Below are 16001 nucleotides of genomic sequence, written 5' to 3'. Positions count from 1 at the left end.
ATTAACCTCTACCTGGCCATGTTGGGAGAGAAGAGACAGCAACTAGTGGCTGTAAGAGATCAGTAATACTACTGATTAATACTGTTATTAACCTCTACCTGGCCATGTTGGGAGAGAAGAGACAGCAACTAGTGGCTGTAAGAGATCAGTAATACTACTGATTAATACTGTTATTAACCTCTACCTGGACATGTTGGGAGAGAAGAGACAGCAACTAGTGGCTGTAAGAGATCAGTAATACTACTGATTAATACTGTTATTAACCTCTACCTGGCCATGTTGGGAGAGAAGAGACAGCAACTAGTGGCTGTAAGAGATCAGTAATACTACTGATTAATACTGTTATTAACCTCTACCTGGCCATGTTGGGAGAGAAGAGACAGCAACTAGTGGCTGGCTGTAAGAGATCAGTAATACTACTGATTAATACTGTTATTAACCTCTACCTGGCCATGTTGGGAGAGAAGAGACAGCAACTAGTGGCTGTAAGAGATCAGTAATACTACTGATTAATACTGTTATTAACCTCTACCTGGACATGTTGGGAGAGAAGAGACAGCAACTAGTGGCTGTAAGAGATCAGTAATACTACTGATTAATACTGTTATTAACCTCTACCTGGCCATGTTGGGAGAGAAGAGACAGCAACTAGTGGCTGTAAGAGATCAGTAATACTACTGATTAATACTGTTATTAACCTCTACCTGGACATGTTGGGAGAGAAGAGACAGCAACTAGTGGCTGTAAGAGATCAGTAATACTACTGATTAATACTGTTATTAACCTCTACCTGGACATGTTGGGAGAGAAGAGACAGCAACTAGTGGCTGTAAGAGATCAGTAATACTACTGATTAATACTGTTATTAACCTCTACCTGGCCATGTTGGGAGAGAAGAGACAGCAACTAGTGGCTGTAAGAGATCAGTAATACTACTGATTAATACTGTTATTAACCTCTACCTGGCCATGTTGGGAGAGAAGAGACAGCAACTAGTGGCTGTAAGAGATCAGTAATACTACTGATTAATACTGTTATTAACCTCTACCTGGCCATGTTGGGAGAGAAGAGACAGCAACTAGTGGCTGTAAGAGATCAGTAATACTACTGATTAATACTGTTATTAACCTCTACCTGGCCATGTTGGGAGAGAAGAGACAGCAACTAGTGGCTGTAAGAGATCAGTAATACTACTGATTAATACTGTTATTAACCTCTACCTGGCCATGTTGGGAGAGAAGAGACAGCAACTAGTGGCTGTAAGAGATCAGTAATACTACTGATTAATACTGTTATTAACCTCTACCTGGCCATGTTGGGAGAGAAGAGACAGCAACTAGTGGCTGTAAGAGATCAGTAATACTACTGATTAATACTGTTATTAACCTCTACCTGGACATGTTGGGAGAGAAGAGACAGCAACTAGTGGCTGTAAGAGATCAGTAATACTACTGATTAATACTGTTATTAACCTCTACCTGGCCATGTTGGGAGAGAAGAGACAGCAACTAGTGGCTGTAAGAGATCAGTAATACTACTGATTAATACTGTTATTAACCTCTACCTGGCCATGTTGGGAGAGAAGAGACAGCAACTAGTGGCTGTAAGAGATCAGTAATACTACTGATTAATACTGTTATTAACCTCTACCTGGCCATGTTGGGAGAGAAGAGACAGCAACTAGTGGCTGTAAGAGATCAGTAATACTACTGATTAATACTGTTATTAACCTCTACCTGGCCATGTTGGGAGAGAAGAGACAGCAACTAGTGGCTGTAAGAGATCAGTAATACTACTGATTAATACTGTTATTAACCTCTACCTGGCCATGTTGGGAGAGAAGAGACAGCAACTAGTGGCTGTAAGAGATCAGTAATACTACTGATTAATACTGTTATTAACCTCTACCTGGCCATGTTGGGAGAGAAGAGACAGCAACTAGTGGCTGTAAGAGATCAGTAATACTACTGATTAATACTGTTATTAACCTCTACCTGGCCATGTTGGGAGAGAAGAGACAGCAACTAGTGGCTGTAAGAGATCAGTAATACTACTGATTAATACTGTTATTAACCTCTACCTGGCCATGTTGGGAGAGAAGAGACAGCAACTAGTGGCTGTAAGAGATCAGTAATACTACTGATTAATACTGTTATTAACCTCTACCTGGCCATGTTGGGAGAGAAGAGACAGCAACTAGTGGCTGTAAGAGATCAGTAATACTACTGATTAATACTGTTATTAACCTCTACCTGGCCATGTTGGGAGAGAAGAGACAGCAACTAGTGGCTGTAAGAGATCAGTAATACTACTGATTAATACTGTTATTAACCTCTACCTGGCCATGTTGGGAGAGAAGAGACAGCAACTAGTGGCTGTAAGAGATCAGTAATACTACTGATTAATACTGTTATTAACCTCTACCTGGCCATGTTGGGAGAGAAGAGACAGCAACTAGTGGCTGTAAGAGATCAGTAATACTACTGATTAATACTGTTATTAACCTCTACCTGGCCATGTTGGGAGAGAAGAGACAGCAACTAGTGGCTGTAAGAGATCAGTAATACTACTGATTAATACTGTTATTAACCTCTACCTGGCCATGTTGGGAGAGAAGAGACAGCAACTAGTGGCTGTAAGAGATCAGTAATACTACTGATTAATACTGTTATTAACCTCTACCTGGCCATGTTGGGAGAGAAGAGACAGCAACTAGTGGCTGTAAGAGATCAGTAATACTACTGATTAATACTGTTATTAACCTCTACCTGGCCATGTTGGGAGAGAAGAGACAGCAACTAGTGGCTGTAAGAGATCAGTAATACTACTGATTAATACTGTTATTAACCTCTACCTGGCCATGTTGGGAGAGAAGAGACAGCAACTAGTGGCTGTAAGAGATCAGTAATACTACTGATTAATACTGTTATTAACCTCTACCTGGCCATGTTGGGAGAGAAGAGACAGCAACTAGTGGCTGTAAGAGATCAGTAATACTACTGATTAATACTGTTATTAACCTCTACCTGGACATGTTGGGAGAGAAGAGACAGCAACTAGTGGCTGTAAGAGATCAGTAATACTACTGATTAATACTGTTATTAACCTCTACCTGGCCATGTTGGGAGAGAAGAGACAGCAACTAGTGGCTGTAAGAGATCAGTAATACTACTGATTAATACTGTTATTAACCTCTACCTGGCCATGTTGGGAGAGAAGAGACAGCAACTAGTGGCTGTAAGAGATCAGTAATACTACTGATTAATACTGTTATTAACCTCTACCTGGCCATGTTGGGAGAGAAGAGACAGCAACTAGTGGCTGTAAGAGATCAGTAATACTACTGATTAATACTGTTATTAACCTCTACCTGGCCATGTTGGGAGAGAAGAGACAGTAACTAGTGGCTGTAAGAGATCAGTAATACTACTGATTAATACTGTTATTAACCTCTACCTGGCCATGTTGGGAGAGAAGAGACAGTAACTAGTGGCTGTAAGAGATCAGTAATACTACTGATTAATACTGTTATTAACCTCTACCTGGCCATGTTGGGAGAGAAGAGACAGCAACTAGTGGCTGTAAGAGATCAGTAATACTACTGATTAATACTGTTATTAACCTCTACCTGGCCATGTTGGGAGAGAAGAGACAGCAACTAGTGGCTGTAAGAGATCAGTAATACTACTGATTAATACTGTTATTAACCTCTACCTGGCCATGTTGGGAGAGAAGAGACAGCAACTAGTGGCTGTAAGAGATCAGTAATACTACTGATTAATACTGTTATTAACCTCTACCTGGCCATGTTGGGAGAGAAGAGACAGTAACTAGTGGCTGTAAGAGATCAGTAATACTACTGATTAATACTGTTATTAACCTCTACCTGGCCATGTTGGGAGAGAAGAGACAGCAACTAGTGGCTGTAAGAGATCAGTAATACTACTGATTAATACTGTTATTAACCTCTACCTGGCCATGTTGGGAGAGAAGAGACAGCAACTAGTGGCTGTAAGAGATCAGTAATACTACTGATTAATACTGTTATTAACCTCTACCTGGCCATGTTGGGAGAGAAGAGACAGCAACTAGTGGCTGTAAGAGATCAGTAATACTACTGATTAATACTGTTATTAACCTCTACCTGGCCATGTTGGGAGAGAAGAGACAGCAACTAGTGGCTGTAAGAGATCAGTAATACTACTGATTAATACTGTTATTAACCTCTACCTGGCCATGTTGGGAGAGAAGAGACAGCAACTAGTGGCTGTAAGAGATCAGTAATACTACTGATTAATACTGTTATTAACCTCTACCTGGCCATGTTGGGAGAGAAAAGACAGCAACTAGTGGCTGTAAGAGATCAGTAATACTACTGATTAATACTGTTATTAACCTCTACCTGGCCATGTTGGGAGAGAAGAGACAGCAACTAGTGGCTGTAAGAGATCAGTAATACTACTGATTAATACTGTTATTAACCTCTACCTGGCCATGTTGGGAGAGAAGAGACAGCAACTAGTGGCTGTAAGAGATCAGTAATACTACTGATTAATACTGTTATTAACCTCTACCTGGCCATGTTGGGAGAGAAGAGACAGCAACTAGTGGCTGTAAGAGATCAGTAATACTACTGATTAATACTGTTATTAACCTCTACCTGGCCATGTTGGGAGAGAAGAGACAGCAACTAGTGGCTGTAAGAGATCAGTAATACTACTGATTAATACTGTTATTAACCTCTACCTGGCCATGTTGGGAGAGAAGAGACAGCAACTAGTGGCTGTAAGAGATCAGTAATACTACTGATTAATACTGTTATTAACCTCTACCTGGCCATGTTGGGAGAGAAGAGACAGCAACTAGTGGCTGTAAGAGATCAGTAATACTACTGATTAATACTGTTATTAACCTCTACCTGGCCATGTTGGGAGAGAAGAGACAGCAACTAGTGGCTGTAAGAGATCAGTAATACTACTGATTAATACTGTTATTAACCTCTAACTGGCCATGTTGGGAGAGAAGAGACAGCAACTAGTGGCTGTAAGAGATCAGTAATACTACTGATTAATACTGTTATTAACCTCTACCTGGCCATGTTGGGAGAGAAAAGACAGCAACTAGTGGCTGTAAGAGATCAGTAATACTACTGATTAATACTGTTATTAACCTCTACCTGGCCATGTTGGGAGAGAAGAGACAGCAACTAGTGGCTGTAAGAGATCAGTAATACTACTGATTAATACTGTTATTAACCTCTACCTGGCCATGTTGGGAGAGAAGAGACAGTAACTAGTGGCTGGCTGTAAGAGATCAGTAATACTACTGATTAATACTGTTATTAACCTCTACCTGGCCATGTTGGGAGAGAAGAGACAGCAACTAGTGGCTGTAAGAGATCAGTAATACTACTGATTAATACTGTTATTAACCTCTACCTGGCCATGTTGGGAGAGAAGAGACAGTAACTAGTGGCTGTAAGAGATCAGTAATACTACTGATTAATACTGTTATTAACCTCTACCTGGCCATGTTGGGAGAGAAGAGACAGCAACTAGTGGCTGTAAGAGATCAGTAATACTACTGATTAATACTGTTATTAACCTCTACCTGGCCATGTTGGGAGAGAAGAGACAGCAACTAGTGGCTGTAAGAGATCAGTAATACTACTGATTAATACTGTTATTAACCTCTACCTGGCCATGTTGGGAGAGAAGAGACAGCAACTAGTGGCTGTAAGAGATCAGTAATACTACTGATTAATACTGTTATTAACCTCTACCTGGCCATGTTGGGAGAGAAGAGACAGCAACTAGTGGCTGTAAGAGATCAGTAATACTACTGATTAATACTGTTATTAACCTCTACCTGGCCATGTTGGGAGAGAAGAGACAGCAACTAGTGGCTGTAAGAGATCAGTAATACTACTGATTAATACTGTTATTAACCTCTACCTGGCCATGTTGGGAGAGAAGAGACAGCAACTAGTGGCTGGCTGTAAGAGATCAGTAATACTACTGATTAATACTGTTATTAACCTCTACCTGGCCATGTTGGGAGAGAAGAGACAGTAACTAGTGGCTGTAAGAGATCAGTAATACTACTGATTAATACTGTTATTAACCTCTACCTGGCCATGTTGGGAGAGAAGAGACAGCAACTAGTGGCTGTAAGAGATCAGTAATACTACTGATTAATACTGTTATTAACCTCTACCTGGCCATGTTGGGAGAGAAGAGACAGCAACTAGTGGCTGTAAGAGATCAGTAATACTACTGATTAATACTGTTATTAACCTCTACCTGGACATGTTGGGAGAGAAGAGACAGCAACTAGTGGCTGGCTGTAAGAGATCAGTAATACTACTGATTAATACTGTTATTAACCTCTACCTGGCCATGTTGGGAGAGAAGACACAGTAACTAGTGGCTGTAAGAGATCAGTAATACTACTGATTAATACTGTTATTAACCTCTACCTGGCCATGTTGGGAGAGAAGAGACAGCAACTAGTGGCTGTAAGAGATCAGTAATACTACTGATTAATACTGTTATTAACCTCTACCTGGCCATGTTGGGAGAGAAGAGACAGTAACTAGTGGCTGGCTGTAAGAGATCAGTAATACTACTGATTAATACTGTTATTAACCTCTACCTGGCCATGTTGGGAGAGAAGAGACAGTAACTAGTGGCTGTAAGAGATCAGTAATACTACTGATTAATACTGTTATTAACCTCTACCTGGCCATGTTGGGAGAGAAGAGACAGCAACTAGTGGCTGTAAGAGATCAGTAATACTACTGATTAATACTGTTATTAACCTCTACCTGGACATGTTGGGAGAGAAGAGACAGTAACTAGTGGCTGTAAGAGATCAGTAATACTACTGATTAATACTGTTATTAACCTCTACCTGGCCATGTTGGGAGAGAAGAGACAGCAACTAGTGGCTGTAAGAGATCAGTAATACTACTGATTAATACTGTTATTAACCTCTACCTGGACATGTTGGGAGAGAAGAGACAGCAACTAGTGGCTGTAAGAGATCAGTAATACTACTGATTAATACTGTTATTAACCTCTACCTGGCCATGTTGGGAGAGAAGAGACAGCAACTAGTGGCTGGCTGTAAGAGATCAGTAATACTACTGATTAATACTGTTATTAACCTCTACCTGGCCATGTTGGGAGAGAAGAGACAGTAACTAGTGGCTGTAAGAGATCAGTAATACTACTGATTAATACTGTTATTAACCTCTACCTGGCCATGTTGGGAGAGAAGAGACAGCAACTAGTGGCTGTAAGAGATCAGTAATACTACTGATTAATACTGTTATTAACCTCTACCTGGCCATGTTGGGAGAGAAGAGACAGCAACTAGTGGCTGTAAGAGATCAGTAATACTACTGATTAATACTGTTATTAACCTCTACCTGGACATGTTGGGAGAGAAGAGACAGCAACTAGTGGCTGGCTGTAAGAGATCAGTAATACTACTGATTAATACTGTTATTAACCTCTACCTGGCCATGTTGGGAGAGAAGACACAGTAACTAGTGGCTGTAAGAGATCAGTAATACTACTGATTAATACTGTTATTAACCTCTACCTGGCCATGTTGGGAGAGAAGAGACAGCAACTAGTGGCTGTAAGAGATCAGTAATACTACTGATTAATACTGTTATTAACCTCTACCTGGCCATGTTGGGAGAGAAGAGACAGTAACTAGTGGCTGGCTGTAAGAGATCAGTAATACTACTGATTAATACTGTTATTAACCTCTACCTGGCCATGTTGGGAGAGAAGAGACAGTAACTAGTGGCTGTAAGAGATCAGTAATACTACTGATTAATACTGTTATTAACCTCTACCTGGCCATGTTGGGAGAGAAGAGACAGCAACTAGTGGCTGTAAGAGATCAGTAATACTACTGATTAATACTGTTATTAACCTCTACCTGGACATGTTGGGAGAGAAGAGACAGTAACTAGTGGCTGTAAGAGATCAGTAATACTACTGATTAATACTGTTATTAACCTCTACCTGGCCATGTTGGGAGAGAAGAGACAGCAACTAGTGGCTGTAAGAGATCAGTAATACTACTGATTAATACTGTTATTAACCTCTACCTGGACATGTTGGGAGAGAAGAGACAGCAACTAGTGGCTGTAAGAGATCAGTAATACTACTGATTAATACTGTTATTAACCTCTACCTGGCCATGTTGGGAGAGAAGAGACAGCAACTAGTGGCTGTAAGAGATCAGTAATACTACTGATTAATACTGTTATTAACCTCTACCTGGCCATGTTGGGAGAGAAGAGACAGCAACTAGTGGCTGTAAGAGATCAGTAATACTACTGATTAATACTGTTATTAACCTCTACCTGGCCATGTTGGGAGAGAAGAGACAGCAACTAGTGGCTGTAAGAGATCAGTAATACTACTGATTAATACTGTTATTAACCTCTACCTGGCCATGTTGGGAGAGAAGAGACAGCAACTAGTGGCTGTAAGAGATCAGTAATACTACTGATTAATACTGTTATTAACCTCTACCTGGACATGTTGGGAGAGAAGAGACAGCAACTAGTGGCTGGCTGTAAGAGATCAGTAATACTACTGATTAATACTGTTATTAACCTCTACCTGGCCATGTTGGGAGAGAAGACACAGTAACTAGTGGCTGTAAGAGATCAGTAATACTACTGATTAATACTGTTATTAACCTCTACCTGGCCATGTTGGGAGAGAAGAGACAGCAACTAGTGGCTGTAAGAGATCAGTAATACTACTGATTAATACTGTTATTAACCTCTACCTGGCCATGTTGGGAGAGAAGAGACAGTAACTAGTGGCTGGCTGTAAGAGATCAGTAATACTACTGATTAATACTGTTATTAACCTCTACCTGGCCATGTTGGGAGAGAAGAGACAGTAACTAGTGGCTGTAAGAGATCAGTAATACTACTGATTAATACTGTTATTAACCTCTACCTGGCCATGTTGGGAGAGAAGAGACAGCAACTAGTGGCTGTAAGAGATCAGTAATACTACTGATTAATACTGTTATTAACCTCTACCTGGACATGTTGGGAGAGAAGAGACAGTAACTAGTGGCTGTAAGAGATCAGTAATACTACTGATTAATACTGTTATTAACCTCTACCTGGCCATGTTGGGAGAGAAGAGACAGCAACTAGTGGCTGTAAGAGATCAGTAATACTACTGATTAATACTGTTATTAACCTCTACCTGGACATGTTGGGAGAGAAGAGACAGCAACTAGTGGCTGTAAGAGATCAGTAATACTACTGATTAATACTGTTATTAACCTCTACCTGGCCATGTTGGGAGAGAAGAGACAGCAACTAGTGGCTGGCTGTAAGAGATCAGTAATACTACTGATTAATACTGTTATTAACCTCTACCTGGCCATGTTGGGAGAGAAGAGACAGTAACTAGTGGCTGTAAGAGATCAGTAATACTACTGATTAATACTGTTATTAACCTCTACCTGGCCATGTTGGGAGAGAAGAGACAGCAACTAGTGGCTGTAAGAGATCAGTAATACTACTGATTAATACTGTTATTAACCTCTACCTGGCCATGTTGGGAGAGAAGAGACAGCAACTAGTGGCTGTAAGAGATCAGTAATACTACTGATTAATACTGTTATTAACCTCTACCTGGACATGTTGGGAGAGAAGAGACAGCAACTAGTGGCTGGCTGTAAGAGATCAGTAATACTACTGATTAATACTGTTATTAACCTCTACCTGGCCATGTTGGGAGAGAAGACACAGTAACTAGTGGCTGTAAGAGATCAGTAATACTACTGATTAATACTGTTATTAACCTCTACCTGGCCATGTTGGGAGAGAAGAGACAGCAACTAGTGGCTGTAAGAGATCAGTAATACTACTGATTAATACTGTTATTAACCTCTACCTGGCCATGTTGGGAGAGAAGAGACAGTAACTAGTGGCTGGCTGTAAGAGATCAGTAATACTACTGATTAATACTGTTATTAACCTCTACCTGGCCATGTTGGGAGAGAAGAGACAGTAACTAGTGGCTGTAAGAGATCAGTAATACTACTGATTAATACTGTTATTAACCTCTACCTGGCCATGTTGGGAGAGAAGAGACAGCAACTAGTGGCTGTAAGAGATCAGTAATACTACTGATTAATACTGTTATTAACCTCTACCTGGACATGTTGGGAGAGAAGAGACAGTAACTAGTGGCTGTAAGAGATCAGTAATACTACTGATTAATACTGTTATTAACCTCTACCTGGCCATGTTGGGAGAGAAGAGACAGCAACTAGTGGCTGTAAGAGATCAGTAATACTACTGATTAATACTGTTATTAACCTCTACCTGGACATGTTGGGAGAGAAGAGACAGCAACTAGTGGCTGTAAGAGATCAGTAATACTACTGATTAATACTGTTATTAACCTCTACCTGGCCATGTTGGGAGAGAAGAGACAGCAACTAGTGGCTGTAAGAGATCAGTAATACTACTGATTAATACTGTTATTAACCTCTACCTGGCCATGTTGGGAGAGAAGAGACAGCAACTAGTGGCTGTAAGAGATCAGTAATACTACTGATTAATACTGTTATTAACCTCTACCTGGCCATGTTGGGAGAGAAGAGACAGTAACTAGTGGCTGTAAGAGATCAGTAATACTACTGATTAATACTGTTATTAACCTCTACCTGGCCATGTTGGGAGAGAAGAGACAGCAACTAGTGGCTGTAACAGATCAGTAATACTACTGATTAATACTGTTATTAACCTCTACCTGGCCATGTTGGGAGAGAAGAGACAGTAACTAGTGGCTGTAAGAGATCAGTAATACTACTGATTAATACTGTTATTAACCTCTACCTGGCCATGTTGGGAGAGAAGAGACAGCAACTAGTGGCTGTAAGAGATCAGTAATACTACTGATTAATACTGTTATTAACCTCTACCTGGCCATGTTGGGAGAGAAGAGACAGCAACTAGTGGCTGTAAGAGATCAGTAATACTACTGATTAATACTGTTATTAACCTCTACCTGGCCATGTTGGGAGAGAAGAGACAGCAACTAGTGGCTGTAAGAGATCAGTAATACTACTGATTAATACTGGTATTAACCTCTACCTGGCCATGTTGGGAGAGAAGAGACAGCAACTAGTGGCTGTAAGAGATCAGTAATACTACTGATTAATACTGTTATTAACCTCTACCTGGCCATGTTGGGAGAGAAGAGACAGCAACTAGTGGCTGTAAGAGATCAGTAATACTACTGATTAATACTGTTATTAACCTCTACCTGGCCATGTTGGGAGAGAAGAGACAGCAACTAGTGGCTGGCTGTAAGAGATCAGTAATACTACTGATTAATACTGTTATTAACCTCTACCTGGCCATGTTGGGAGAGAAGAGACAGTAACTAGTGGCTGTAAGAGATCAGTAATACTACTGATTAATACTGTTATTAACCTCTACCTGGCCATGTTGGGAGAGAAGAGACAGCAACTAGTGGCTGTAAGAGATCAGTAATACTACTGATTAATACTGTTATTAACCTCTACCTGGCCATGTTGGGAGAGAAGAGACAGCAACTAGTGGCTGTAAGAGATCAGTAATACTACTGATTAATACTGTTATTAACCTCTACCTGGACATGTTGGGAGAGAAGAGACAGCAACTAGTGGCTGGCTGTAAGAGATCAGTAATACTACTGATTAATACTGTTATTAACCTCTACCTGGCCATGTTGGGAGAGAAGACACAGTAACTAGTGGCTGTAAGAGATCAGTAATACTACTGATTAATACTGTTATTAACCTCTACCTGGCCATGTTGGGAGAGAAGAGACAGCAACTAGTGGCTGTAAGAGATCAGTAATACTACTGATTAATACTGTTATTAACCTCTACCTGGCCATGTTGGGAGAGAAGAGACAGTAACTAGTGGCTGGCTGTAAGAGATCAGTAATACTACTGATTAATACTGTTATTAACCTCTACCTGGCCATGTTGGGAGAGAAGAGACAGCAACTAGTGGCTGTAAGACATCAGTAATACTACTGATTAATACTGTTATTAACCTCTACCTGGCCATGTTGGGAGAGAAGAGACAGCAACTAGTGGCTGTAAGAGATCAGTAATACTACTGATTAATACTGTTATTAACCTCTACCTGGCCATGTTGGGAGAGAAGAGACAGTAACTAGTGGCTGTAAGAGATCAGTAATACTACTGATTAATACTGTTATTAACCTCTACCTGGCCATGTTGGGAGAGAAGAGACAGCAACTAGTGGCTGTAAGAGATCAGTAATACTACTGATTAATACTGTTATTAACCTCTACCTGGACATGTTGGGAGAGAAGAGACAGTAACTAGTGGCTGTAAGAGATCAGTAATACTACTGATTAATACTGTTATTAACCTCTACCTGGCCATGTTGGGAGAGAAGAGACAGCAACTAGTGGCTGTAAGAGATCAGTAATACTACTGATTAATACTGTTATTAACCTCTACCTGGACATGTTGGGAGAGAAGAGACAGCAACTAGTGGCTGTAAGAGATCAGTAATACTACTGATTAATACTGTTATTAACCTCTACCTGGCCATGTTGGGAGAGAAGAGACAGCAACTAGTGGCTGTAAGAGATCAGTAATACTACTGATTAATACTGTTATTAACCTCTACCTGGCCATGTTGGGAGAGAAGAGACAGCAACTAGTGGCTGTAAGAGATCAGTAATACTACTGATTAATACTGTTATTAACCTCTACCTGGCCATGTTGGGAGAGAAGAGACAGTAACTAGTGGCTGTAAGAGATCAGTAATACTACTGATTAATACTGTTATTAACCTCTACCTGGCCATGTTGGGAGAGAAGAGACAGCAACTAGTGGCTGTAACAGATCAGTAATACTACTGATTAATACTGTTATTAACCTCTACCTGGCCATGTTGGGAGAGAAGAGACAGCAACTAGTGGCTGTAACAGATCAGTAATACTACTGATTAATACTGTTATTAACCTCTACCTGGCCATGTTGGGAGAGAAGAGACAACAACTAGTGGCTGTAAGAGATCAGTAATACTACTGATTAAAACTGTTATTAACCTCTACCTGGCCATGTTGGGAGAGAAGAGACAGCAACTAGTGGCTGTAAGAGATCAGTAATACTACTGATTAATACTGTTATTAACCTCTACCTGGCCATGTTGGGAGAGAAGAGACAGCAACTAGTGGCTGTAAGAGATCAGTAATACTACTGATTAATACTGTTATTAACCTCTACCTGGCCATGTTGGGAGAGAAGAGACAGCAACTAGTGGCTGTAAGAGATCAGTAATACTACTGATTAATACTGTTATTAACCTCTACCTGGCCATGTTGGGAGAGAAGAGACAGCAACTAGTGGCTGTAAGAGATCAGTAATACTACTGATTAATACTGTTATTAACCTCTACCTGGCCATGTTGGGAGAGAAGAGACAGCAACTAGTGGCTGTAAGAGATCAGTAATACTACTGATTAATACTGTTATTAACCTCTACCTGGCCATGTTGGGAGAGAAGAGACAGCAACTAGTGGCTGTAAGAGATCAGTAATACTACTGATTAATACTGTTATTAACCTCTACCTGGCCATGTTGGGAGAGAAGAGACAGCAACTAGTGGCTGTAAGAGATCAGTAATACTACTGATTAATACTGTTATTAACCTCTACCTGGCCATGTTGGGAGAGAAGAGACAGTAACTAGTGGCTGTAAGAGATCAGTAATACTACTGATTAATACTGTTATTAACCTCTACCTGGCCATGTTGGGAGAGAAGAGACAGCAACTAGTGGCTGTAAGAGATCAGTAATACTACTGATTAATACTGTTATTAACCTCTACCTGGCCATGTTGGGAGAGAAGAGACAGCAACTAGTGGCTGTAAGAGATCAGTAATACTACGGATTAATACTGTTATTAACCTCTACCTGGCCATGTTGGGAGAGAAGAGACAGCAACTAGTGGCTGTAAGAGATCAGTAATACTACTGATTAATACTGTTATTAACCTCTACCTGGCCATGTTGGGAGAGAAGAGACAGCAACTAGTGGCTGTAAGAGATCAGTAATACTACTGATTAATACTGTTATTAACCTCTACCTGGCCATGTTGGGAGAGAAGAGACAGCAACTAGTGGCTGTAAGAGATCAGTAATACTACTGATTAATACTGTTATTAACCTCTACCTGGCCATGTTGGGAGAGAAGAGACAGCAACTAGTGGCTGTAAGAGATCAGTAATACTACTGATTAATACTGTTATTAACCTCTACCTGGCCATGCAACAGATCTATAATACTGTTTAGCAATAGTAAACGCAGCGGCTGTGAGACATCCATAATATGTATTATTTAACGTTATCAATACTCCAGTTTAGCACACTGTGGTTTCTTTGAAATGTGGCTATTTCTCTGAATGGGCGTCAATTCTATACTCCATTCAATCCAAGAAATGTAATTGCTTCTGTGTGCCTGTGTGTGTTTGTGTCTGTGTTTGTGTGTGTGTGTGTTTGCATGACCGTGTGTGTGTATCCCTTTGTGTGTTTGTGTGTGCGTTTCTGTGTGTGTGTTTGTGTCTGTGTGTGTGTTTGTGTGTGTGTGTGTGTGTGTGTTTGCATGACCGTGTGTGTGTGTGTGTGTGTGTGTGTGTGTTTGCATGACTGCGTGTGTGTATCCCTGTGTGTGTGTTCCTGTGTGTGCCTGTGTTTCTGTATGTGTCTGTGTGTGTGTGTGTGTGTGTGTGTATCCCTGTGTGTGTGTTCCTGTGTGTGTTCCTACGTGTGCCTGTTTCTTTGTGTGTGTGTGTGTGTGTGTGTGTGTGTGTGTGTGTGTGTGTGTGTGTGTGTGTGTGTGTGTGTGTGTGTGTGTGTATTCCTGTGTGTGCAGGCTCGTGACAGGGTAAAGAATGGTCTCACTAAGCTGTTGGAGACCAACGTGTTGGTGGATAAGATGAAGGTAGACCTGTCAGCTCTGGAGCCTGTCCTCAAACAAAAGTCTATAGACGTCAACGCCCTCATGGGGAAACTAGCCGTGGACCAGGAGAGCGCCGACAAGGTGGGTGTAGAGTGGAGCTAGGGAAACTAGCCGTGGACCAGGACAGGGTGGAGCTAGGGAAACTAGTCGTTGACCAGGAGAGGGTGGAGCTAGGGAAACTAGTCGTGGACCAGGAGAGGGTGGAGCTAGGGAAACTAGTCGTGGACCAGGAGAGGGTGGAGCTAGGGAAACTAGTCGTTGACCAGGAGAGGGTGGAGCTAGGGAAACTAGTCGTGGACCAGGAGAGGGTGGAGCTAGGGAAACTAGTCGTGGACCAGGAGAGGGTGGAGCTAGGGAAACTAGTCGTGGACCAGGAGAGGGTGTAGCTAGGGAAACTAGTCGTGGACCAGGAGAGGGTGGAGCTAGGGAAACTAGTCGTTGACCAGGAGAGGGTGGAGCTAGGGAAACTAGTCGTGGACCAGGAGAGGGTGGAGCTAGGGAAACTAGTCGTTGACCAGGAGAGGGTGGAGCTAGGGAAACTAGTCGTTGACCAGGAGAGGGTGGAGCTAGGGAAACTAGTCGTTGAACAGGAGAGTGTGGAGATAGGGAAACTAGTCGTGGACCAGGAGAGGGTGGAGCTAGGGAAACCTGTCGTGGACCAGGAGAGGGTGGAGCTAGGGAAACTAGTCGTTGACCAGGAGAGGGTGGAGCTAGGGAAACTAGTCGTTGAACAGGAGAGGGTGGAGATAGGGAAACTAGTCGTGGACCAGGAGAGGGTGGAGCTAGGGAAACCTGTCATGGACCAGGAGAGGGTGGAGCTAGGGAAACTAGTCGTTGACCAGGAGAGGGTGGAGCTAGGGAAACTAGTCGTTGACCAGGAGAGGGTGGAGCTAGGGAAACTAGTCGTTGACCAGGAGAGGGTGGAGCTAGGGAAACTAGTCGTTGACCAG

General features: G+C 41.6%; 1 protein-coding gene across 1 annotated transcript in view; it reads left to right on the top strand.

Moving 5' to 3' along the window:
• The window catches only part of LOC110533220 (dynein, axonemal, heavy chain 6), a 191597-nt gene that overhangs the window by 103116 nt on the left and 72480 nt on the right, over nucleotides 1-16001 (top strand). Inside the window, exon 53 of the mRNA XM_090188666.1 lies at nucleotides 14965-15132. Within this exon, the coding sequence (XP_090044792.1) occupies nucleotides 14965-15132 (168 nt within the window). The remainder of the gene's footprint in view (nucleotides 1-14964; nucleotides 15133-16001) is intronic.

This window comes from Oncorhynchus mykiss, chromosome 10 (assembly GCF_057628025.1).
Source record: "Oncorhynchus mykiss isolate SJ-2025 chromosome 10, ASM5762802v1, whole genome shotgun sequence".
In the NCBI taxonomy this organism is placed as follows: domain Eukaryota; kingdom Metazoa; phylum Chordata; class Actinopteri; order Salmoniformes; family Salmonidae; genus Oncorhynchus; species Oncorhynchus mykiss.
Note: the sequence above shows the minus strand (reverse complement) of the source record. Positions and strands in the feature narration are given on the sequence as shown.